Source organism: Lepisma saccharinum, chromosome 25, assembly GCF_977018435.1.
Source record: "Lepisma saccharinum chromosome 25, izLepSacc3.1, whole genome shotgun sequence".
NCBI lineage: Eukaryota > Metazoa > Arthropoda > Insecta > Zygentoma > Lepismatidae > Lepisma > Lepisma saccharinum.
This window is the reverse complement of record NC_139253.1, coordinates 41,905,388-41,929,711: the sequence shown is the minus strand read 5'-3', so window position 1 is coordinate 41,929,711 and position 24,324 is coordinate 41,905,388. Positions and strand designations below refer to the sequence as shown.

Sequence of the window (24,324 nt, the reverse complement as noted above, 5' to 3'; positions counted from 1 at the left end):
GGGGTCAGATCCTCACTTCAATTTGTCCTCATCTTGACATTTGAGGGGTTTTGCCCCCTAAAACAGTTTTTTAGCTTAAACAAAAAAACACGTATTTCTTCATTTGAGCCCGTTTATACATACACCTGCCAAGTATCATGGAAATCGGAGGGGGACACAGGGGTCAGATCCTAACTTCAATTTGTCCTCATCTTGACATTTGAGGGGGTTTTGCCCCCTAAAACAGTTTTTTAGCTGAAACAATAAAAACACGTATTTCTTCCATTGGGCCCCACTATACACCTGCCAAGTATCATGGAAATCGGAGGGGGACACAGGGGTCAGATCCTCACTTCAATTTGTCTTCATCCTGACATTTGAGGGGGTTTTGCCCCCTAAAACAGTTTTTTAGCTGAAACAAAAAAAACACGTATTTCTTCATTTGGGCCCGTTTATACATACACCTGCCAAGTATCATGGAAATCGGAGGGGGACACAGGGGTCAGATCCTCACTTCAATTTGTCCTCATCTTGACATTTGAGGGGGTTTTGCCCCCTAAAACAGTTTTTTAGCTTAAACAAAAAACACGTATTTCTTCCATTGGGCCCCACTATACACCTGCCAAGTATCATGGAAATCGGAGGGGGACACAGGGGTCAGATCCTCACTTCAATTTGTCTTCATCCTGACATTTGAGGGGGTTTTGCCCCCTAAAACAGTTTTTTAGCTGAAACAAAAAAAATACGTAATTCTTCCTTTGGGCCCCACTATACTGCCAAGTTTCATGGAAATCGGAGGGGGATACTTAGATAACCTCCCTTGTTAGTCTTACACTTTGTAATTATTTAACACTGCATATATTATAATGTTTTATTTTAATTTGTAGAACTGTAACTGTAGAACAATTGTATAATTTTTGTATAACATTTCTATCTTGTTATATGTGTTAAAGGTTTCATCCTGGAATGGAATGTCTCACATTTATGTGTTTTCATTTCCAATACATTCGAATGAATACATATTCGTTTCAATGGCATTTACAAAATCAACTCTGACATGTGTGCACGAGTGTGTTAGCCGATGCGTAGCAAAGTATTTTAGGAACAACACTTGAAAAAAATTCTTGTAGGACTAACGAAAAATTTCTTTGTAATCGAAGATCATAATACCTTTTAAGGTGTGGTAATATTATAATGGGATTAAGATACGAAACTCTCGGATCCGGATCCAAATCCGGAAATCTCGGGTCCGGATCCAGATCAGGAACTTTCGGATCCGGAACTCTCGGATCCGGATCCAGATCCGAAACTTTCAGACCCGGATCCGGAACTCTCGGATCCGGATCCAGATCCGCGGATCCGGAACTTTCGGATCCGGATCCAGATCCGAAACTTTCAGATCCGGATCCGGATCCGGAATTTTCGGATCCGGATCCAGATCCGTAACTTTTGGATCCGGATCCGGATCCGAATGGATCCGGATTTTTCGGATCCGGATCCGTTTGGCGATCCCTAATCTGGACCACTGCTTAAAAATAGAGACGATGAAAAGATCGGAATCTTCAAGACTTGAATGATTGATTGATTGAATTGTTTTATTTTACTTCGCTTCTTGTGCCCTTTTGGCTAATTTGCAAAGATGGGGATGAGTGATGAAATTGATGAATGGACACTCAAAAGCATCCATTCGAAAACAGGACCCCTGGCGTCGTAGCGCGATGTGCTAACCACTCCGCCACGGGGGCCGGCAAGACTTGAATGAGACAGAGGCAGACGTCTGTAAAAGTCGTGACGAGACCGTCTGGTTAATGTAAAGAACATGAAAATTTCACCGAAATCAAAATAGTTTTCCCGAGTGAAAACAAAATATTGTTAGTCTAAGAGATAGACATTTGTAACAAGAGCCAGTTGTCGGCACAGTCGCAGGCCGACATGTAAAATAATCTATTGGGTATCTACAGTAGAGAAATTTGAACCAAGCTGAGGGCATTACACTTCTCTCAAACTGCAATATCTTATCGCGATCCTCTTAGAGACTTTACCAAGAACGCCTACACAGCTACTTACATATACGAAAGGCCATAGCGTGTTCCGCAACATCACAGGACACATTCAACGAAGGAATATTCACCCGTTGTGTATCAAGCGTTTTTTTGTTCACTTTGCTTTAACTCTGACCTCCTGCTGAAGGGTTCAAAATATGGCATCTCATGAATTGGTGGATTTGGCCGTTTATTGGGATCATCGCCGGAGGTTATTGCCATGGTTTGGGTTCCAAAAATCCCTGTCTCCGGATCTTGATTTATGTGCAAAGCATGTCATGTGAGCAGATAAGACGCAAGAAGCCGTGATTGGAACAAATTTGCTCTGCAGGCAGCACGTGGAGATGGCGCATGTCAAGGGATCCTGACCTCTCGACAACGGAAGAAAATTATCCTATTCAGGCTGTAACGTAACTTATTTTAGGGCAGGAATGAATAGTAAGTCGTGTGACTAAAGCCCGACTGGCCAAAGAGTAGACTTCAGGAAACCCAGACTTTTCGCATCCAGTTGTGGGAGTTTCAAGGAGGGAAAAGCGGTGTTCCTACACGCCTGATTTTTGTTCGGTCGTACACGACGCCTTTTCCTGTCAGCATGCACCCTTCGCTCGCATTTCAGGGAGAGGCAGGTAATCGGAGACCAATTCGCTTGCTACGCGGCGGCAGCCTTGTTGAGGGTGCCACCTGTTTCGAAAACGACTCGATACGAAAAATTTGGCAACGCGGAATACCACGAGAATTTTCCTCACCACGGCAACTAGACCAAGCCGTTTGGTTCAGCGGTTCATGTCGGCCTCACTACCTAGGTATCTTTCGACGAAAAAGACAGAAATAGAATTTTGAAGTGTATTCTTTCGTCGAAGAGGTTTTACATGTAGACACATGAGAAATACCACATTGCACTTGTTGTTCCTGAGGGAAATTCTAATGTCTTGGGGCCTCCTGATGGCGCACTGATAACGTCGTCGCCTTGTAATAAAGGAATCCCGGGCGGATTCGATACCCGGTGGAGGCACATTGCACAGTGTTTCAGATCCCACTTTAAACTGTAGGTCCAGTGAACTTAAAACAACACGTCAATAGTTCTTCAATTGAAGTATGGCTAAAAGGCCTCCCCGATGGCGCAGTGGTAGCGTCGTTGCCTTGTAATCAAGGGGTCCTGGGTTAGATTCCCGGTGGAGGCACATAGTGGTTCGGATCCCACTTTAAACTGTAGATCCAGTCCCAATTAGCCTTACTGTGCATAAAGTGGACTAATCAAGTATGGCTAAAAAGAAATAAAAACTGATAACATTTACCAAAATATCCGAAATTCAATTCATTGTTAATTTCATTATTTTCTACGTTTTTCGTTGATTTGTAAGTTTGTGAGAGAAATATACTAGAGATCAATGCGTACCATTAAGAAACAAATAAAAATATAAACTTTATGATTAAAAGAAACAAGAATGACCTTGAAAATCGCGAACCATTTACCTTCTACATATTCTTGAAACTGCCGGAGCATTACACGAAACGAAATCTACCACACACTGTCCAGTTCCACAATATAACTGACTTTGTTTTGTTCTGCCCTTATCGTCACTTCACAGAGCATCACCCTGCTCCGAGTAAGGAGTCTGAACTTGTCATATGCTCCTTATCACTGAAGCACAACTGGTTTGTTTTTGTTGTTTCACAGGAAGAAAGGGAGACTGATAACGTTCCACCCACACCTCGCGCTGGAAATAGTAATTTTCCTCCTTAAAAAGAAAATACTACCAATGACTAGATATGGAACCCGTCGCAACAGCACCTGTTGAAATGCGGGTGATTAACGTTGCGTGTTAATATGCGGGGTTGGTGACTGTTGGTGAAAATATGAAAGCGTTGTAGAAAATATACTAGTCCAATGGTTACGGCAAGTCTCAAGGTTGACACACACATTCATGCTTGACTTGACAGTTCGACTGTTGATGCCAGAACCGATCATGTGTGTGTGTGGGGAGGAGGATGGGGGGCATGTTTGATTTTTGCTGTCATGCCTGTCATGATGACGAGGTAAAAAAAACTAGGGGTGGACGATATCGGAAATTTGATAGCGCGATATATCGTAGAGAAAATATCGTCACAGACGATTCGATACATTTTTTCGTATCGTGTTATCGGCGATATATCGTCTCCACAATATATATCGCCAAATATCGAGACAATGTATCGTCTGGACGATATATCATCCAACTCTAGAAGAAACTGACCGTGCGTGTCCAACATGCCCGAAATGATGACCGTATGCGCAGTGAGCTTATCGAGCCAATACGCAGTGGTCAGTGATGTCATCATGGACGGACGAGGCATTATACTTGCAATAATACCGTTTGTAAGAAAATGCGGCGGAGGTAGAATTTGCTATTGAAAATTTGCCATTAAAATCCACTTGTCGCCGTATAGTTAGGCAACACACTTAACACCTTGCAGGGAAGCGATCATTTCAGGATATAGGCGTCTCATTTTTATTGCCGGTGACCGTACATCTAGACGAAAAGAAATATAAATTAGTTTGAATTCTTACCTGAAGGAACGACATGGGTCTCAACGACGTGATCATAGCCACACACGAGGTTATAAACAGCCAATGTTTAGGTCGCTGGCACAATAGCTCTGGTTATCATCAAACGGTATATTTATTCTGCTCAGTCCACCAGGACCCTGGAATTCACACTGACGTCCAGCCGGCCAAACATTTTCGTGGAGTTGGGAGTGCGCAACCGGAAACTGAACTTAGAGGCTCTGGAACGAAAAGAAAAAAGAAGCATTATAGAAAACGAATAAACCACATCCGGTTTTCTGACAGCTCAGGAAGAGTTTAATTAACCGATTTGTCACGTGGCGTTCCCTTTGTGTTCCGAATTTCCAAAATGAATTTTCATTTTAGATATATCACGCCTTCTAACAACCACCTTGATGCATGTCAACAGGGCACTTCTTTTGTTTTTTTTCTTTTACAATGTGGTGACAATAACACTAAAATACAATATGTCCTAGAGCAGCTACTGAATAACAATACGGGAATAAATGTAAAAACCATAACCTGTCTTCTTTTAGCAAACGAAGATATACATGCAATTGCTCTGTATTCTGTATAAAATCATGTAACAGGTGCAACATCTACTACAACACACACACACGGACACTCTCAAACATCCATGCCCAGGCCGGGATTCGAACCGGGGACCCTGGCGTCGTAGTTCGATGTGCTAACCATTCCGCCACAGGGACCGGCTAGTCGATATATCGTCACGATAATTGGCGATATATAGTCTATCCTGTCGGCCACATATCGTCACAATATTTTAGCTATATATATCGTGTTGGCGATGTATCGTCACGACATATGGCGATATGTATCGTGGAGACGATATATCGCCGTTATCACGATACGGAAAAAAATATCGTATGGTCTCGTCTGTGACGATATTTTCTTGACTATATATCGCGATATCAAATTTCTGATATCGTCCATCCCTAGAGCAACACAAAGACAAACATTATAAATAAATCGCCTATCAGGAGTATGTATGAACTGTACAACAGTTGCTCCGAAAGAGAACCAAAATTAGATACATTTCACATGACTATTGAGGCTTCCAAAAAGCTATTCAAAGTGTGTAAAAATAAATGTAGACATTGTAAATACAAACGCAAGTTTTCGTATTTGTATGTAATTCCTATATGTTCTTTCCAGGCTATCAATTAACTACAGGTTTTAGGTCCTTTTAGCACCTACAAATATAAGTTTTCTTCTGCATGTAGTACTACTTTTATATTGACTAATGTAAATGGGTTTGCGCTTGTTGTATTCTGTTAGATAAATAAATAAATATATACATTTTGTATTCTATCTATTTAACTAGCTCTTAATGTATCCTTCTCTAAATAAATATATTAACTTCTATTTTTGGAATTTTGATCATTATTATTTTTAAAGCTACTTGTTTTCTTTAGCATACTATTAGCATAACTATATGTGTGCTTTAACGTCTTTAGAAGTACTTACGCACTTCCTATGTTTTAATGCACTTAAGGGTATATTTTCCCAAATTTTTAGTGTATACAATATTCCCACTTGTCTTTCTGCCCACTCCCTTACACCATAACACCCTACTTCAAATTATTGCTTAAGGAAGAAATTTATTAAGTGCTAAAATATTTCTAGGGTAAGGGTGTTTGTCCAAAGACTGCATTAATATGAAGCATCACATCTGCACAGGTTTTGTAGCTCAAAAATTGTTATGTAAATATGTTATACCCTGTTACAGTTAACTGTGGAGCAAGGTTGCGCACAGCGACAGAGAAGCAAGAGAAATCTATTGGCCAGAGAGAAGCCGTAGACGCTGGTCGCTTTCCCCCGCTCCACGCAATTCCGTTCCTCTCACGTGTTCATTGGTGGAGCCGTCTCGCGTCACTACTTGCGCAGATACTTGTTTTCGTTTGCCTGCTCCACAGTTAGCTGGGACGGAGTATAGCCTTTACTGTCCGTCTGTAGCCGACCTCCGTGGCGGAGTGGTTAGCACAGCGCCAGGGATCCCGGGTTCGAATTGCACTTGTAAGAATTCACGAAACATAACTATCCTTCTGAGAATATAATTTCAAATTTATATATTTCCGAGTTTCAGATAAAGACCGGACGAAGTTAGCGTGTGGTAAGCTACGTTACTAAACAAAGGTTCGTGTGTTGAAGTTTCATACAAGGAAGTTTGCACCCTGTTGGCTATGCGTGACTTGACGCTGCCCTTGCAATGCATTGATCTATTAATAGCTGCTAGTTCCCATTTTTCATATAAGTCTGAATGTTCTTTGCGTGTTCTGCACCCACGTAAAAGTACGACGCGATGCCGTAGAGAATGTAAATACATAATAAAATAAGTAACGGGTACTAATTTATGATAAAAGACCAAATAAACAATAACATCATCCTAAATAGTATGTTGCATTGGACCACTTTCGCTCGAAAACACTCGATCGAATCTCCCACGCTGGAGCGTGATACGCTCGAATATATAGAATATCAAACATCATTTCAATGGGACAATAATTCGTCATGGTAGTTTCAGCCCATAATCATCAATTCATTTTCATATATTGCTATGAATTGGTTAGACTAAATTACATTTTAACATATGACTATGTCGACTTAAGTTTCAATTTCACTGCGTCTTTGACTTCAGGATCCTTATTTGAAGGCACACTACTACAGAAAAACTACGGTTACACGTGAACTACGATCGTTTGAATATTCGAGCGTTATTTGCTCGAGCGAAGGGACTGTCCATCCAGTAAGCCATCTAGCGCCTTCCGTGTGAACTACGAGATGTGGCTAGAAAGAAACCGGACTGTTGCTACAAAATATTTTATTGGTTATTTTGTACAATACGAACATTATCCCCTTCAAAGTACTCCACTGTACTATCGATACACCGCTCCATTCGAATCTTCCATTGCTGGAAATCATTTTCTGAAACCATGTTCATGAGCTCCGTCGCTTTTCTTTCCACAGATCCTACGGTCGTAAATCTGGTTCCTTTCAGTGCTGATTTGACCTTTGGGAATAAAAAAAAGTCGCACGGAGCGAGATCCTGTGAATAGGGTGGATTTTCTAACACTGAGATCCCATGCTTGGCCAAAAAAGCCTTGTCTGACAATGCCGTGTGGGCAGGAGCATTGTCCTGATGAAGAATCCGTGACTTGCTTTTCCACAAATCAGGTCGTCATCTTCTTATTCGCTCACGAAGGGTCGTCAGCACAGCAATGAAATAATGTTGGTTGATAGTTTGGCCTTCGAGTACCCAATTCGAGTCAATTCACCGACATTTGCAATGTTTGATTCCGTTTTTGACGTTCAAGGCCGTCCAGGACGCAAGTCACAAGCGATCACTCCTCGTCCCTCTTTAAACCTTTAAAACCCCTCAAACACTTGCGTGCGTGATAAACACTCATCTCCGTACACTTCATCCAACAAACCATATGTTTCTGTGGTGGATTTTCCGAGTTTCATAAGAGACTTCACATTGATACGCTGTTCCATTTTCACACTTAACATTTTTTCGACGGAGCACAGATGTACGGTTCACTTCGTCCACAAGCTACAGCGGAACTGACTGCCGCGCACCTTGGGCAATCACACAGTCGATAGGCAGGATATCACGTTATACACTCATGCACCGCTTGACCTTGAAGCGCTTGCCGTTTGTCGACAGCAATATCAATCCGTTTTTTTCTAGCCACACCTCGTATTAGACGATCGAGCAAAAACGCCTCGATGCAGAACTCTAATCCTAATCCTACTACCGAATATAGGACAACGGGATCCGTTAAGAAGAATTCGCAAAACCACGAATTAATTAAATAAAATCGCAGTTTTATTATCTAAAGAACAAGATGGGTGTGTGCATACCGTCAGCCAATCATTAAAATGAACCATGCAATAAAAGGCTTGCCGGGCCCCACGCTGGGCGCCACTTGCAACAAACAACTTGTTAGCCCCACATTATGGCTCCACTTGCAACAAAAAACGCCGTCAGCCCGTTGCCAAGGCACACGACACACCGGCTCAGTCCCCTCGAAAGACCAAGACCGGGCGTCGCTGTCTACCAATTATCTTTCTGTTATAATTAGAGCCCGGAAGTTTGGCAAAATGCCTCTTTTTATCTACTGCATATATTGATAAAATTTTTCCGGATATACGTTTCTTATGTTGTTTCGAATGTTTTAGAAGCCTTTTCATTTTGCCTATTTTGCCTATTTGGGACCCCACTGCCTATTTTTAATTATAATGCCTTTTTTTTGCCTTTTTCAATGAAATTTGACCATTTTTTTTATAAAAATGTGTATATAAATTATTTTTCTCCCAAAAAAGTTGATGGCATTTATTTTTCTTCCGTTTATTATGTGAATAATTTTCGCCTTATTTAAGTAATATTGAACTCATGCATGTTTCAACATTGCTGAAGGAGAAAAGTGTGAGAAAAATGTATTTCATGCTCAGTTAGGATATTGCCTTTCGGTTAACATTTCCTTGTGCATGATTGACTGCTGAAGTGGACAGGTTGATTTCGAACACAAAGAAAATATTTCTGAAATCTCCCTCTCGAACCCGAAAATTTAAGGAAGTTGCGTCTGAGCTTAGTTTACCTCCGCAACCAGTCCTGACCAGATGGGGAACCTGGATATCAGCAGCTATATATTATGCTAACAACCTTGAAAAAATCAGTGAGGTGATAGATGCTCTTCCAGAAAATGAAGCGGCTTCAATTCTTGAAGTGGAAAAACTCCTGTGCTATTCAAGTTTATTTTTGCACATTATGGTGCATTGCCAGAGACAATTACAATTATAGCATCCATGAAAATCTACGAGGAATCTATGCAGCATATGATGGAAGTGCCAGGAGAAAAGGGGTCAGCTGTTGCGGAAAAGTGCAAACGGGTAGTGAGTGCAAATGAGGACTTGAAACAATTGAAAGCAATTTGTGACATTCTAAAAGGTGAAAATGCTGTTACCAAAATGAGTCCAGCTACATTAGCTTGTCTTATGTATGCTCCAGTAACTTCTGTCGAAGTAGAAAGATCATTTTCTATTATGAAAAACATTCTCTCTGACAGACGACTATCAATGAATGTTGAGAACTTAAAAAAACACCTTGTAGTTATGTGCAATCAAGACGGAGAAAATTGAAATGCTCTTCCCAATGTAGATTTTAACATTTTGCCAGAAATTATAGCTAGATAAAAGTAAGCGACTTCCAAATGTGCCTTTTTTCGGTTTATTTTGCCTTTTTTCATTTTTAGTGCCTATTTTCTACATTATAAATGCCTTTTTGCCTGCCTATTTTAACGAAAATAAATGCCTGAACTTCCGGGCTCTAGTTATAATATATGCCACGACTAATTCTCAGTTCCTGCGGGGCATGAGAGCCCGCATCCCAAAGTTCGGGTAAGGGTCTGCTTTTGAATAATAATAAAAAAAATAATTTATGCTTACTTAACCAAGAACCTTAACTCTAAAGTAGGTAACCTTCCTTACGCTTAAACTTCCATCGTGATCGCACCCGCATCCCACTGACCAGTGAGGATACGCATGCGAGTCGCGAGCGAAATCAGCATAATCGAAACTGACTTCTTATGGGTTGATAAAGCCTCCGCCTCACTGACCAGTGACGGCGGGACACCTCATCAAACCAAAAGGAGGCCAGTTAATTTTACTTATAAACCAAATATACTATGAAGGAAATACCCATTAACGATTACAAATTTATTTACATCTCAAATTTCCAATAAACTTTCCAAAATTAACATGAGAGAAGGTTCTCCGTCTAAACCTTGATCAACTTATTCACAAATCCCAACATAGTTAAGTTAAAAGAAGAAAAATATACAAACTTCTGATCAAAAGGAAAACTACAACAATGCCAAGATAAAATTTAGATCATAACGACTTCCATAATATAGTCAAAACTTTCTATTGAGTAAACATAAAACCCAGAGAGCACTCTCTTATATAACATGTCCATATCCCATCATAGAACTAACACAGCTGTAACTTGGTTTCAAATAACGGGTGACAAATTATTAACTAAAGGTCGACAAAATTACTATTACACAAAACAAAATAAAAATTTGCATAACATCTTTCCATAAATTTCTATTCGTGCTTCTGTCATATCTTCATATCTGCATTATGTTCTCTAGAACTCATGAGGTAAACTACCAACTTCAGGGTCAACCTCCAAAAACATTCATAACAAAATATAAGGGGAGCCTTTTTCTACCCAATATCAAAGCCATATCTCGGCCACAAATTACAAATGTGCACGTGGAATTCCTCAACATAATAGGGGACTCTATGTCTACCCTTTTTGGCTACTCACATTGCAAAAGCAAAACAATAGACTTTTACATTAAATGAATTTCTATATAGAAAAACATATACTCGACCGGTCACCTATTATAGCTGTTTCAAAATTACATCAAATATAAACCTAAATAAGAGAAACCATAAACCTTCCTCAACGTTCCGGATACTCAGACTTTAAAACGGACAAGTGAACTATATAAGCTATCAGATTTGAAAGACACCCTCTGACCAGAGGTATGCTCTCGGATTAAACTAAAAAAGAATCAAATTTATTTAATTGAACCTCCTGACCAGGAGAATTCAGAATGATTTAGAATAAAAATTAACTTGACGAGAAGGATGTATATCTTTGATGAGCGTAATTTATTTAACTTGAATTTATATCGGAGCCACACTGACCAGTGCCAACGTCGACAGAATTTAAATTTATGAATAATTTCAAAGTTCAAATTATTAAGATTAAATATTTATATATGAATTAATTATTTATAAGCCTGCCAAAATCCCCTTTAAGGATCATGCTGACCAGCACTAATCCTGAAAGGTGGCTTACGGAAAACCTCAGACATTGTGGAAGGGGGAGCTGACCAGCCACTCCCCACACAACGCCCGTATTCTCCCAGCCCTGGACCTCGACAAGCGATTTAATCACCTAAAGATTCCGGAATATACTGATACGTATACTAATTATTTTGCCAGCGAAACGGCTGGTATTTATACTCGCGGGATTGCGCAATTCTATTCCCTGAACAAAAGATTTGGACTTACTGAAAGTTATTTTTAACCTAAACAATTACCCCTTCGAAAAAGGCATATCGAGAAACATAATGCAGCAAAACTTACTTACAAAACCGCGCAGCGCCGAACGAAAAAGAATCCATTGTTGATAAGAAAGAAAAAGAATGCAAGCTTCAACTTGCTTTGCGTTGTTTTTCGCTTGGCAGAAACTGCGTTACAATTTTAACAAGGATAAAATATTCATTCAAAGATTTCAAAGAGATTTGACAACAAAAGAATTTATACGAGGGCTATCGAAAAGTAATTTGAATAATAAAGAAATTTACCAAAATTTATCAATCGTTACAACCAGGAATAGGGGGAAAAAAGACCAGGTCTAGTAGCTACCTGGCCAAGATTAACATATAAGGACACGCTATTCCATGTGTACAATGTGATATGCTCACTTTGCACGAAAAGGCCGATTTAACAAATAAGAAGGCATGGCAACAAATCTTGCCGAAACTTCAATGTGTAAAGAAAAACCGACAAGATTGCAGACGAGATGAGATGAGATAACCAGTGACGCAACAGCCCTTTAGGATCAAGGCCTACCTACCGACTGCTGGCCGTACTCCCACATGCCTCAGCTTAGGTGGGCGATCATCCAACCAGTTACAGAGTTACGTGTAGTCAGCACCACGAACCCCCAGTCGTTGTAGGTTTTCCCTGACCGGGTTGCACTACTCGTTCGTAGCTCCCCAATTTCCTCACGATGGTGGGTGGCCACTATCCTCATACACTGGCCGAAATCTCAGGAGAAAAGTTGTTATGCTTCCCCCCCAGAAGACCCGAACCAGCACCCGCCGTCCCGTAGCCCCGAGCCAAAAGCCTGGCGCCTTAAGCTTAACGCTCACTGAGACACGGAGAAACGCGGCAACAGAATTTCTGTTGTCTGCTTCTACTGAAATGAAATGGCGTAACGCCCCCTTCAGGGAAACGCGCCGAACCGAAGCGGGAATTTCCGTGCCAGAAGTCTGCAGGTTATTTTAAAGGTTAACGCCCACTGAGACGCCAAAAACGCGTCTGTTTGCGTTCTGTTGCCGCGTTTAGACCACACAGCCACGTTGCGGGACAATAACAAGAATTAGTCCTGAAATAAAGATATATGAAGGAGGTTGATAATGCATATCCACGTCGATTATACTTGATTAAGTGGCGAGACGCCTGTGTGCGTAATCGCGTAGGAGTGACTGTCACGTGACGCTGATTCACACATAGCATATATAGTTTCCTCCCACTCCACCCACGAGATCCAAATTTTCCTCCCCGTCTTTCTGAGTGCCGACAGTTCAACTCTAAGCCACACCTTTTTTATCAATACTTAGAGGGGAATAATATTGATGCACTATGGGGGTTCCGTCTAGCGAGTTCTCCCTAACTTAGTATTCAGTAATGGAATTCTTTTTTAAAAATAAAAGGCAGCAGTTGTGCCCTAAAGGCCATTTTGCTCCCTTGCAAAGGTTCGTACGCTTCTAGCACAGACATTATGTTTCAGGGTATTACTGTCACTATATACGAGAAATTCTATTGGCCTAAATCTGTTTCGACTGTTACTGCCTATACGAGGGTGTATCAAAAAATAACGGCACTAAGAATATTGACTATTGAATTTCAACTACAAAATTACACTGATACCTGGTGGAAGCCCATGGTAGTTCGGATCCCTCTTTAAACTGTAGGCCCAGTCCCGATTAGCCTATCTGTACATAAAGTGGACTTAAAGCTACGAGGAAATGTCTCGCACCAGGTGAACATTTATTTCAATAACGTCGAAATGTGAAATGGTACTGAAAGAAACGACAGAGGCAAAAGAGAGCAGGATTTTCTTCCCATGTTGAAAGTGGAAGTGGTTTTTTAAAGTTGATTATTAAGCCAGATACGATACGTGAAAAATATGATGAATAAGAATTTACAAGATGTCATATATTCTTTGTGGAGAGGCAACTTCAACTTTGGACATTTCGACTTTTCCAACAGCAAATGAAATCTTGAGCCTGTTCTGTTTCAGTTTATGTGTTTTTATGTGCCATCCGAAGTTTAATATTCCTAACAGGAGAAGTATATAATAACACTCGCATAAGCGTAATGCTAAGTTTTCTCCTCATCCTCCTACCATCCAGCGTACAGTCCTGTCTTTCCACAGCTTGCCGCAGCGAAAGGTCGGTGGGGGAGCAACAGTTTACGGTCTTCGCTTCGGCTGGACTTAGTGATGGGTCGTTCGTGAACGAGTCGTTCCTTTTGAACGACTCCCTCTTGGGAGCTGTGAACTGCCCGCTCCTTCGGGTGAACGAGCAGTTCCTCTGTGGTCGTTGCTCGTTCCTTGGGGTCGTGAGCTTTGCGTGTGTTGCCAGTCACTCCAGCAGCTCCCGCTCGCAGTCCTTCACTCCCAAGTACCTGCGAGAGAGAGAGAGAGAGCGACCGTGTTTTGTTTCTGCTTGCTGTATTATTGTTGTGGCGGTTTTCCACAGAGGAATGCGCGCCACTCTATTTATAACAATACAGTAGCGGAACAACAAGGGAGTGGGGGATGGGCTGGTTATTCACTTTTAACACTTACTGTGACATGTTTTCGCAATGTGAGAATAACTGTAAAAGGAACTTCGCAGGTGGAAACAAGCTCCGATGACACACACAGGGTTCCTTTTTTGTGCTCTTCTTTATTGAAATATCTTTCAATCGGCAAAACGCCTCCAACTACTATCGTAAAGAAAAGGTGGGTCCGGGAGGACTGGGGAGAGCGTGTGAATTAAAGTGCTATTATTTGCAATCCAAGTATTAGCGTTGTGTCCTCCATTCTCTTATGGGTGTTTGTTTGACCGTTTATCCAAATGCATGGACATCAGTAACTGGAGGGGCAAAGGGGCGACGACCCCCTGAAAAATGATTTGCAAAATACAATTGTATTCAACACATATTATTTTATTTCAGTTGCAGTAACTTGTTCATTATTAGAATGGTGTAAAAGGAGCATGACAATTTCAAACTGAAGGACTGTCCCACTATTACGTGGATAAATATGACTCGTTTGCTTCCCTCCAGAAAAAGATACTGTGTACGTCCATGTTTAATTGTCACAGTTAATCTAACGGTACGAAAATGCATGTGACGCAACGTAAGCAACGAATCCAACCAGACCCGTAGCCAGAAATTTCATTTCGGGGAGGGGTTCATCTCTTATCAGCAGCCGCCATCTAAAGGAGAAGATAGGGGTTGTAGATGCTATGAAGATGTATTTCTCAGTATATTACAACTTGTTATACAAGGTGTTTAATCTTGTGGGGGGTAAAATTAATTACCATAGTACACTAATTAAGTTACACATTTGTAGGATTTCGGGGGGGCTTCAGTCTCCCGAGCCCCTCCCCTAGCTACGTACCTGAATCCCAACAAAGAAGACTCAGAACTTATCTAACACAAAATAATATATATATAAGTTGAAATACATTAAGATCTTCTTCCCCCCCTCCCCATCAGTCTTCAATGATTTCGCACCCTGACCAGTACATTGTTTCCTTCCTGCTGTGTATGTTCTCTTCTTTTTTTTTTTTTTTTTCATGTGGAGTAGTAGGCGAAGTTCCCTCCCTCTCTAATCCTTTTCACTCAGAATAACTCCAGCAACAATCCTCTCCTCCCCCTTCGCTCAACTGGACGAAAAAAAAACCCTACTAGTGGTGTCGGTCGTTCCTTTGAACGACTCTCTCAGTGAGCAAGCTCCAGTGAACTGCCTCGCAAAAAAGGAGCTGCATCGTTCCTTTGAACGACTCCTCGTGAACGACTCCTTGCGGTGAGCGAGCTCCGGTGAACTGACTCCCGAAAAGGAACGGCCATAACCCATCACTACTGGACATAACTATTCGTCCTGCCCTTAAAAGCAAAACTCAAACTGATTCCAACGTTCCAATCCACTTTTACAAGCAATAATTGAAGCCATTGTTTGACTGTTTAGGAACTCGAAATTGTTTAGCTCTCCGTTTGAAAATGCAGCCGTAAATATTTTTTTCACATACCTGTGGCATCAAAATAGTACTGCGCAGTGACTATAGACCATTTACGAACCACGTGGTCATAAATAATTCAAATTTTCTCAAAAATATGATTGCCATGCGTTGATGTAGCTTCAACTCAATGCTGGGTGCTAGAAACACATCCTACACTCTGTCTCGGGAATCTGTGCAGCAAGGTCACGTATAATGGTAGAGAAAGGGAGAAAGAGAGTGGGCGGAGCAAAAGAGTGTGCTGCTGCAAACGTCTGGAAGCTAAAACCGCGTTGGTCCCTTTGTGCACTGTTCCCCTCTCACGAGTTCATTGGAGGAGCCCTTTCGTGCCATTACTTGCGCAGAGAGCTTATTTTCGTTCGCTTGCTCCACACATTCCCGAGGCAGAGTGTAATTGGCGCTTACCTCACGAGATCATTCAATGTCACGCTTCTCTGTGTCAACGACTGACGGACGCTAGTGTGCGTATTTAAACAGAATAGATATAAGTCCTGCTTCTTAAATTTATTTTAAATACCCCCTCTTAGGCGCCTAAAGGATGTAAAAGAGAATAAATAGTGTGAAAAGTGTGTTTTGGTGTACTCCCCATGGGAGGATTAAGGTGAAACACCCATATCACATATCCAGGTATTCTCCAGAATCTATTGTTTACATACGTAGATGTACATCATTCTATTGTTTCCTAACCGCTAGTAAAAGTCACGTCTTCACGTCGATTTTCGGTAGCGAAGCCACGGAAGCACTGAGGTTTCGCACAATAGCAGGGGGCCGTTTTATCGGGAACCCCATCACTCCGGCGAGGGAGGGGAGAGGGGGGAGTTTGGCGACGTCGGTTTTTGACCTAGACAGCGGTGAAATTCAGCAGCGCCATCTCTTATTCTGTTTGGTAGAAGAAGTTGAGTCGAAAGTGCCAGTGGTGCTTTCAGCTCCTCTTAGCGGATTATTACAAAACTTCTTGCGAATGGCGATTTCCAGTGGGAGGTCCGTGCACCGGTTTTCCTGCCTTAGATGAAGATCTGCTTACATATATCTTTATCTTTATCCGAAGGAGCTCCTTTCATCAACTACATTTACATTGAGTATGCAAGGTGACTGGCGGCGTCTAGGGGGCGTGGGGCAGTTGCCTCACTTTTTGCCACTTTTCTCCTTGCTCTATGGCCTCTTAAAGCGATAAAAAGTTGTCTATGGGAGCTTTCAGACCAAGGTGAAAAGCAACACTTGTCACTTAGAAACAAACCTGCAGAAATAAATGTAACTTTTCGTTCCGAAATGACACGACAACCAACATGCGCAGATTGTTAATTACGTGTTACTTGGACTGCGCAGTTATCTTCGTGTCGCTTCGGTCTGTTGATAGTGCATGCACAGTGATCTTTTTACAAACTGGAACAAAGTGTGCTGCTTTTCGCTTGCCACTTTGATGTGAAACTTCCGTGTCGCATGTCACTTGAGAGTTGTCGTTTGAAGCTTCTGTGTTATCTGAAAATTCCTTAACATGTATCTCGACTACCCATTATGGATATTTCAAACTAAAGCGAAAGTGTCGCTTGGAAGGGAACCCTAAGTAATCAATGCAACCGAAGAGACACGACAAGCTGCATGTGTCGCTTGTAGCTTGCGTGCGGACTGGGCCGTTTTATCAATACCATGCACCATGTCGCCTAGGCCTGTTGTCGGCTTATGCGTGGTGAATGTTTTACTTTAGCTGAAGGGGTTCGTGTCGCTTCGGTGTGAATTCTCCGTTGTCACTCGTCGCTTCGATCTGAAAGCTGCCTTAAATTGAATGGGCTCGTGTCGCTTGAAGATTTCACCAATCGAGCGAAGGCTTGTGCGGCCGCTCCGGCGTAAAACGTTGCTGTTGATTGGCTCGTTCCTAAGCGACATGTGTCGCCTGTCGCTTCAGTCTGAAATGTACAGTCACCGGCAATACAAATGGGACACCTAGATCCTGATATACTCGTTTCCCTGCAAGACGTTATGTGTGTTGGCTAACTCTATGGAGATAAGTGGATTCTAATAGCAACATTTCAATGGCAACTTCTGTCTCCACCGTAAAGTTAGGTAACACACACAACGCCTTACAGGGAAGCGAATATTTCAGGAACTAAGCCGCGCGTGAGGCTAAGTTTGCAGCAGGTTTTATGTATCAATCCGCGCGACAACTGAACTCAGAATCTTCCGTGCCAGTCTTGCCTCAACCGCCGAGCTGCTTACATCGCAGACATTGAGAAAATCCACAGTATTGCCAACCGCACAACACATCAAAACCCGCATGCATGTCAAGCAGAATGTATTTTTGCTTCTCTTTGTCTCCTGAAACATAACATTTTAAAAGTACTTTCTGCGCATATATTATTTAATAAATGTGTCATTAATATAAGAGCGAAATAACTTCTAAACATGAGAGCATGTGTGTATATTTCGAGCACGCAAAACGAAAAATAAACGGAGATAAAAGTAAACAACAATAGGCCCCTCTTGAATTTAATGACAAATTATTGCTTTTGGTTTAGAAAGAAATACATTTATGAAAAACGTGGTTGCTTCGTCCGCAATACATCCGTCCCTGTAAGACACACGCAATTCAAGTTATACCACCAAAAAGCATGATTTGTTATTGGTGATATATACAATCAGGTGCATTATCTGCTGATATTACTCTGGTTTCAATTTATGAATCACTTCACTAAACCAGGATTCAAATCTTCGTCTGTCCATTTCTTGATGATAATCGCCCTTCCCTTTCTTTGCGCCGAGCAGTAAATATGCGCTTTCAACAAAGACTTCATTGCCGCAAGTGGGTGAAACAATAAGCCTCCCCCTTCCCCTCATCGTCGGTTTCTTCAGCCCTGGCGGTGGTTTTGCATGGTGGTATCCTTCCATGTTTTATTCCCCCTACCCCCACCCACGTCTCGTCCAAATAATAAACATGTTTCTTCTCACTGCAACATCTTTTAATACCGCGGAGATTCTTTTGTCGTCAAACAACAATCAATCGTTTCCTCTTGCTAAACTCAAACCGCAAATCATTCAACACCCGTGATACAATTCGTGCGCACATTCACCTCACGCCCTGTTTTTCTTTGATCTTGTTGCCGCAAGGAGGATTATGCATTTAAAACAACTTGCTTGACTTTGAAGAGCATTTCCCTTCGGATGAAGCCCAAAATAACATTCGGGTAAAACCGCGCGCTGAACAGGAGATTCAGCCATTCTCGCCGCTCTACAATAAACCTAGGGTTAAAATAGTGGGATGTGCAACACTGGTATCACCGATTCCACGCGTTCTGCAACGCATTCAGTCTCGCTCGACTCGCTCTAAACTTTCAGTGTCTCTTCAACGCAATACACATTGCAGTTGGCGAATCTGCGGTTCTAAGTTCGTCTGCACAGTGATTGCAACCAATTAAGTCCATACCTACTAATGGATGTAATATTTTGTCTGTATATTACAAATTAAATAACTGTTTTCTTGCAAGTATGCAGTTGGGTCGGAATGGAACCCGTCTCAGTGGAACTATATTCTTGCGCGCACGTTTGGATCTACATATGCGAAAACCTGCTGCAAGGTTGACTTGACGCTTGGTTCCCATGTTTATTGCCGCTGACTGTACATGTAGTATATTGGTGTGCGTGTGGGTGTCTGAACCACAGCTCCAACTTTCTAATAGCTTTTGGCCAGGCTTTAACTCAACATGGCAGGAACTGGGCTCACAACAGCTCACATTGCAAAAACTGAAAGTCGGGGGGGGGGGGGGCAGGAATGTATGAGATGAACGAAGTGGTTCTCAATGATCAATTCTTCTCGCCTTCCGATACTAGAACCTCGCAACAATGGCGGCGTCCCCCAACTCCTTCCCTTTCCTACGCTGCCTATGAAAGAGCGGAATGAAGCTGACCGATGGAATGCCAAAAAAATAATAAATGGACAGAAATTTCTGGCGACCGACCTAATTGAGTTACAGCATGACTGTCGGCATTCCCTGCGGGCAACCTCACTCCCCCGGAATTCGAACAAGTGACAGGAAAATGGACGTGGGTCTCGTTAAATGGATTCATTTTGCGGCGGTGGAATTATTCCAATTACCAAATACACGCAACGGGCTAATTTAATACGTTCACCACTCTCCATTGCATCACACGCATGTTTATATAAGCAACGTCACTTTCGGCACCGGCAAACTTATAAACTTTGTGATGAAGTAAAATGAAACTGAAACATTCCGTATCCATTCTTTAATTATTAAAATTAATATAATAAATAATATAATAAACTAAAATAAATAAAAATCTGAAAGTGAGGGAGAAGGATCATGCATGCTGGAAAGTGGCATTCACACACCCAGTAGCAACTACCTGCCACACTGTCCCAGGAATGTGTGGAGCAAGCAAGGGTGCTCGACCAATTAGGGTCTCACTCATCGCACAAGCCTCAACCAACCTCCCCGTTTTCGATTTTTCTGCAGTTTCTTGGGGCTTGACCAACAATATATCATTTACGCTAAGATAACCGAACCTAATAAAAAGACCTTGGATTTATATTTTTAACCTATTGTTTTCCTTTACAGATACGTCAGAAACAATAAGTAATGTCAGCGTTTCGTTAAAAAACACAACTGATGAAGTTTTATATTGCCTAAAATAACCTATTTTGCTTGTTAGAACCTATTTTAGGTTTATGCGTCTAAATCAAGCCTTTTTAAAGGTTGTTTATATATTTTTAAAGGTTTTACAGGATTTTTATGTCACACAGAGTCATTTGCTTTGTTTGGTCACGAAAAAATTCAATGACGAACGTGTTTGAAACGTACTCTCTGTCGATTTCCCTTCCTCCAAGTCCATGGGAATTTTTCAAAGCTCTAAACAAAGCAAAATGTCTGGTGCCACTGTTACCTGTACAATTCAAAGAGGTCTCACTTTCGCGTCACTTCGGTGCTTTGTGGCATTCACGCCTTGCAAACTAACATTTCAGCATTGAAGTCTGCACCACTGACTATGTTTTTGTTAAAAGATTATAATCAGCATATAAGATGATCCTCACAGACAAAATTACGTAGTTTGACTGTGGATAACATGAAAAAGATTGTTGCCTAACTATACGGCGAAGAGTAGATTTTAATAGCAAATTCCCAGTGGTAAGTTCTGCCATTGCCTTAGGGTTAGGCAACACACACAACGTTATGCACGATAGTGCGTATTTCAGGATATAGGTGTCCCATTTTCATTGCCGGTGACTGTACCTAGTCAGCATTTTTCAGAAATTTTGAACTATTTTAAGTTTTTTTGAACCTACTTCAAGATTTTTCGAACCTAACTTAAGATTTTTAGGACCTATTTTAGGATTTTTAGAGCCTATTTTAGAAACCTAAAAGCACACTTTTTAGAACCTAAAAATCAGAGGTCTAAATAAGTCTAACCTAACAACGAACTCATTTAGCCTAACAATGAATGCATTTCGACATAGTAACGCGTGAGGGAAAGGGATTGCATGGAGGAGCAACGTGACTGCGGCTACCAGCCGTTTGGAACAGCGTGTAATGTAATAAACAGCTTCACCCCGTCCATTCGCTTTCTCCCATTCTCTACCGTAATGTGCGGCGACGCTATTCACACTTTTCACTTTAAAAAAAGCTGTTAAGTGGTCGTCTTTCGATCTCGACACCGACGTTCCCGGGTTAGAGTTCCAGTCTAGACATTGGTGTCCTTTTATAAATTTCATCTAGAGCTAAGCCGATGCCATTTTTGAAGCGATACAGATACCGATGCTTGAAAATTGTAATAATTAAAAGTTGTTAAAAATATAGATTAATCATTAATTAATAATATAATTATTAATTAAATTATAGATTAATGTTGTGCTCAAGTATTCCACTCTACTTTTATGCTTAAATTTACCAGGATTTTTGCTTTAAATACTTGCTAATTTCATCAGAATATTAAAGTACAGGGTGGACCAAAAAAAAGGTAACCGAACACATAATACAACGGTTCTACATTTCGGTTAGCATTTTTTGGGGCCACCCTGTACATGTTGCGCTATGACAAAATTAAATTTTTTTCACACAAAAATTGGTGCGAAATAAAAAAGAAATTTTGAATTTTGCATAATTTTCAGGGCAATTAGACCCCTTGAAAGTATCTCAGGGCATTCTTGCGGGGTCTGTGAAATAACAAAATGCCGGAAGAGCATCGGCAGGTATCGGTAAATAAATTCCAACCGATACTTTCCGGTACCGATACCATCGTCATCGGTATCGGCTCAGCCCTAATTTAATCTAATTATCACTTATTTTCATCGTCTCAATTATCCATAAAATGCCAGCAAACTGACGTTAAACAATAACAATACGAATACATCTTTACTCGCAGGACAGAACCAAGCAATTCTTGGTCACTTCCAGACATTACAAAGGGAGTGAAATCCTGGTGGCTATATAAAAAAGTCAGTATGGAAGTAAATGGAGTATTTCCCTCTCTTTCTAATACATGAGTTTTACCAATAGCTCTGTCCTTCTCTACCACCGCTGCTTTGCGAGATGTTACAAAATTTACAAAATGTAGAAGTCAAAAATTTCAAACAGTGAAATCATCGTCCTGTAGAGTTTTTAATGCTCTATTTACTGACGGCATTATATAACCTGTCATAAATTTATGTGATCTGAATTTTTCATAATTATGCAATTTTGCAAAACGCTTAATTTTTTTCTAGTAAATACTTCAAAAGCAATAAATATCAAACCGCTTGAACAACTTCGCCAGTTTTTTTCTACGGGATCTATGATGTTTGTAGATATGTATGATATTCTTCGCCTGAGTGAATTAATTTGCTTACGAGGAGAGTTATATATATATATATATACATTGGATATTTTGTATAAATCATCAGACCGTAACACGCAAAAGTTGGTTAGCGAGAAACTTTTCGGTTTGTCGAGATACACGTGCAGACCAAGCGAGAAAAGTGTTGACCATTGTTCGAAGTTATTTTTAGAATGCATTGTTACTCCACAGCACCGTTATTTATTCCGCAATCGTAGTTTGTTTATGCGGGCTGTCTCGTGTATGAAATTCATTGCGCGCCACCGAGGTTACAATTCAGTTGCAGGCAGGTGCCTCGGTTCGTAGGAAGTGGAGTATGCTAGTAGTAATGGCAGCATTTTATTCCTACGCGTCAGCAAAAATTTGATGCGCCTGGTGTTATGTTACATCCGGTCGTAGCGGGCCACGAGTGGTTTTATTGTTGAGTCAGCAGAACGTGTCTGATCACCTTGAAGACATCGGAAGCGGTGGGGGGAGGGGGTCAATGGATTTGTCACGTTGTTTCTTGATGTATGCTAACCTAACACGTGTGTGTGTGTGTGTGTGGAGGAAATGCGCGCGCAACCATTGCGTATGATTCAAAGAGATGAAGAAATGATTTAAAGATGGCGCCGAAGGTGCTTTACCCCGAAAGTTTAGCGGCTAAGGTTATTGCTCTGTAAAACAAGAGGCGTCGAGGGTTCGATTCCTGGTAGAGTCAATATTGATTGATTGATAGATTGAGTTAGTTTTTTTAAGTCCACTTTATGCACGGCAAGACTAATCAGGAGTGGACCTACAGTTGAAAAGTGGTGATTCGGACCACTATGTGCCTCCACCGAGTATCGAACCTGGGACCCCTTGATTACAAGTCGACGATGTCAATATTGAATGATTTCGATTAGCCTGTGTGTAAATAAAGGCAACAAAATGGTTGAGTTCGAAAATCGAGTTGGGTTAGTGGTTAATGTTGTCACCTGGCAATGAAGAGGTCGTGGGTTCGATTCTCTAGGTAGTTAAATTAGGCCAATTGTTTAGTCCCGCCATTATAGGTCCACGATTAGTCCATCTGTGCATAAATAGTGTTTGAATAAAATCAATATGGCGGCCTTGGGTTAGTGGTTAATGTTGTCGCCTGGTAATGAAGAGGTCGCGGGTTCGATTCTCTAGGTAGTTAAATGAGGCCAATTGTTTTGTCCCGCCATTATAGGTCCCGATTAGTCCATCTGTGCATAAATAGTATTTGAATAAAATCAATATGGCGGCCGCGTTTTGTGTTTAGCGGCGGCGGCGGCGCGGGGCGGGGCGGCGGAGCGGCGCGGCGCGGGAGGTGTTTTTTTATTCCGCGAGATGTTTCAACCAAGTGGTTGAGGGTTCGATTCTTAATGTTGGTGAAAATTGGATATTCAATTGTATTTGTTTAAAAGTTCCGATTAGCTTTTTGTGCACAAAGAGAAAATGAACTAATTGGAAATAGGATGTTTATGCTGTAATGAAAAGGTCCCGGGTTCGATTCACAATGTCAAATTGGGGGTGAGTCCCCATTAGTATTTAGGCAGGAACAGATATTAAAAATCAAAACAAAATGCCTTTTGATTACAACGCAAAGACTTTACCGCTAATGTATAAAGATAAATTAGAATCTGTTGTTTTGCCGTGTGGGGCCCCAGTACCGATTAGCTTAAATGCATAAAGAGTAGGTAAAATAAGCAAGATGGCCGTCACTATTGTTTTGTGATCAAAAAGGAGTCACAGGTTCGATTCAATCAAAGGAGGCAAGATTCTATGTTTCATTTCCATGTAAAAGTCTAAAGTTATGTTTCGATTAACCTCAATGCATAAA

The 24,324-nt window shown here is 41.2% G+C and overlaps 1 protein-coding gene across 4 annotated transcripts in view; it reads right to left on the bottom strand.

Annotated features, from left to right (window-relative positions):
- Cpes (Ceramide phosphoethanolamine synthase) overlaps window positions 1-24,324 on the bottom strand; it is a 116,080-nt gene that overhangs the window by 15,801 nt on the left and 75,955 nt on the right. For all 4 annotated transcript variants that reach the window (XM_083111427.1, XM_083111425.1, XM_083111428.1 and 1 more), the window contains exon 3: window positions 4,570-4,787. In XM_083111427.1, coding sequence (XP_082967553.1) covers window positions 4,570-4,605 — 36 coding nt within the window. In that variant the 5' untranslated portion in view covers window positions 4,606-4,787. The remainder of the gene's footprint in view (window positions 1-4,569; window positions 4,788-24,324) is intronic.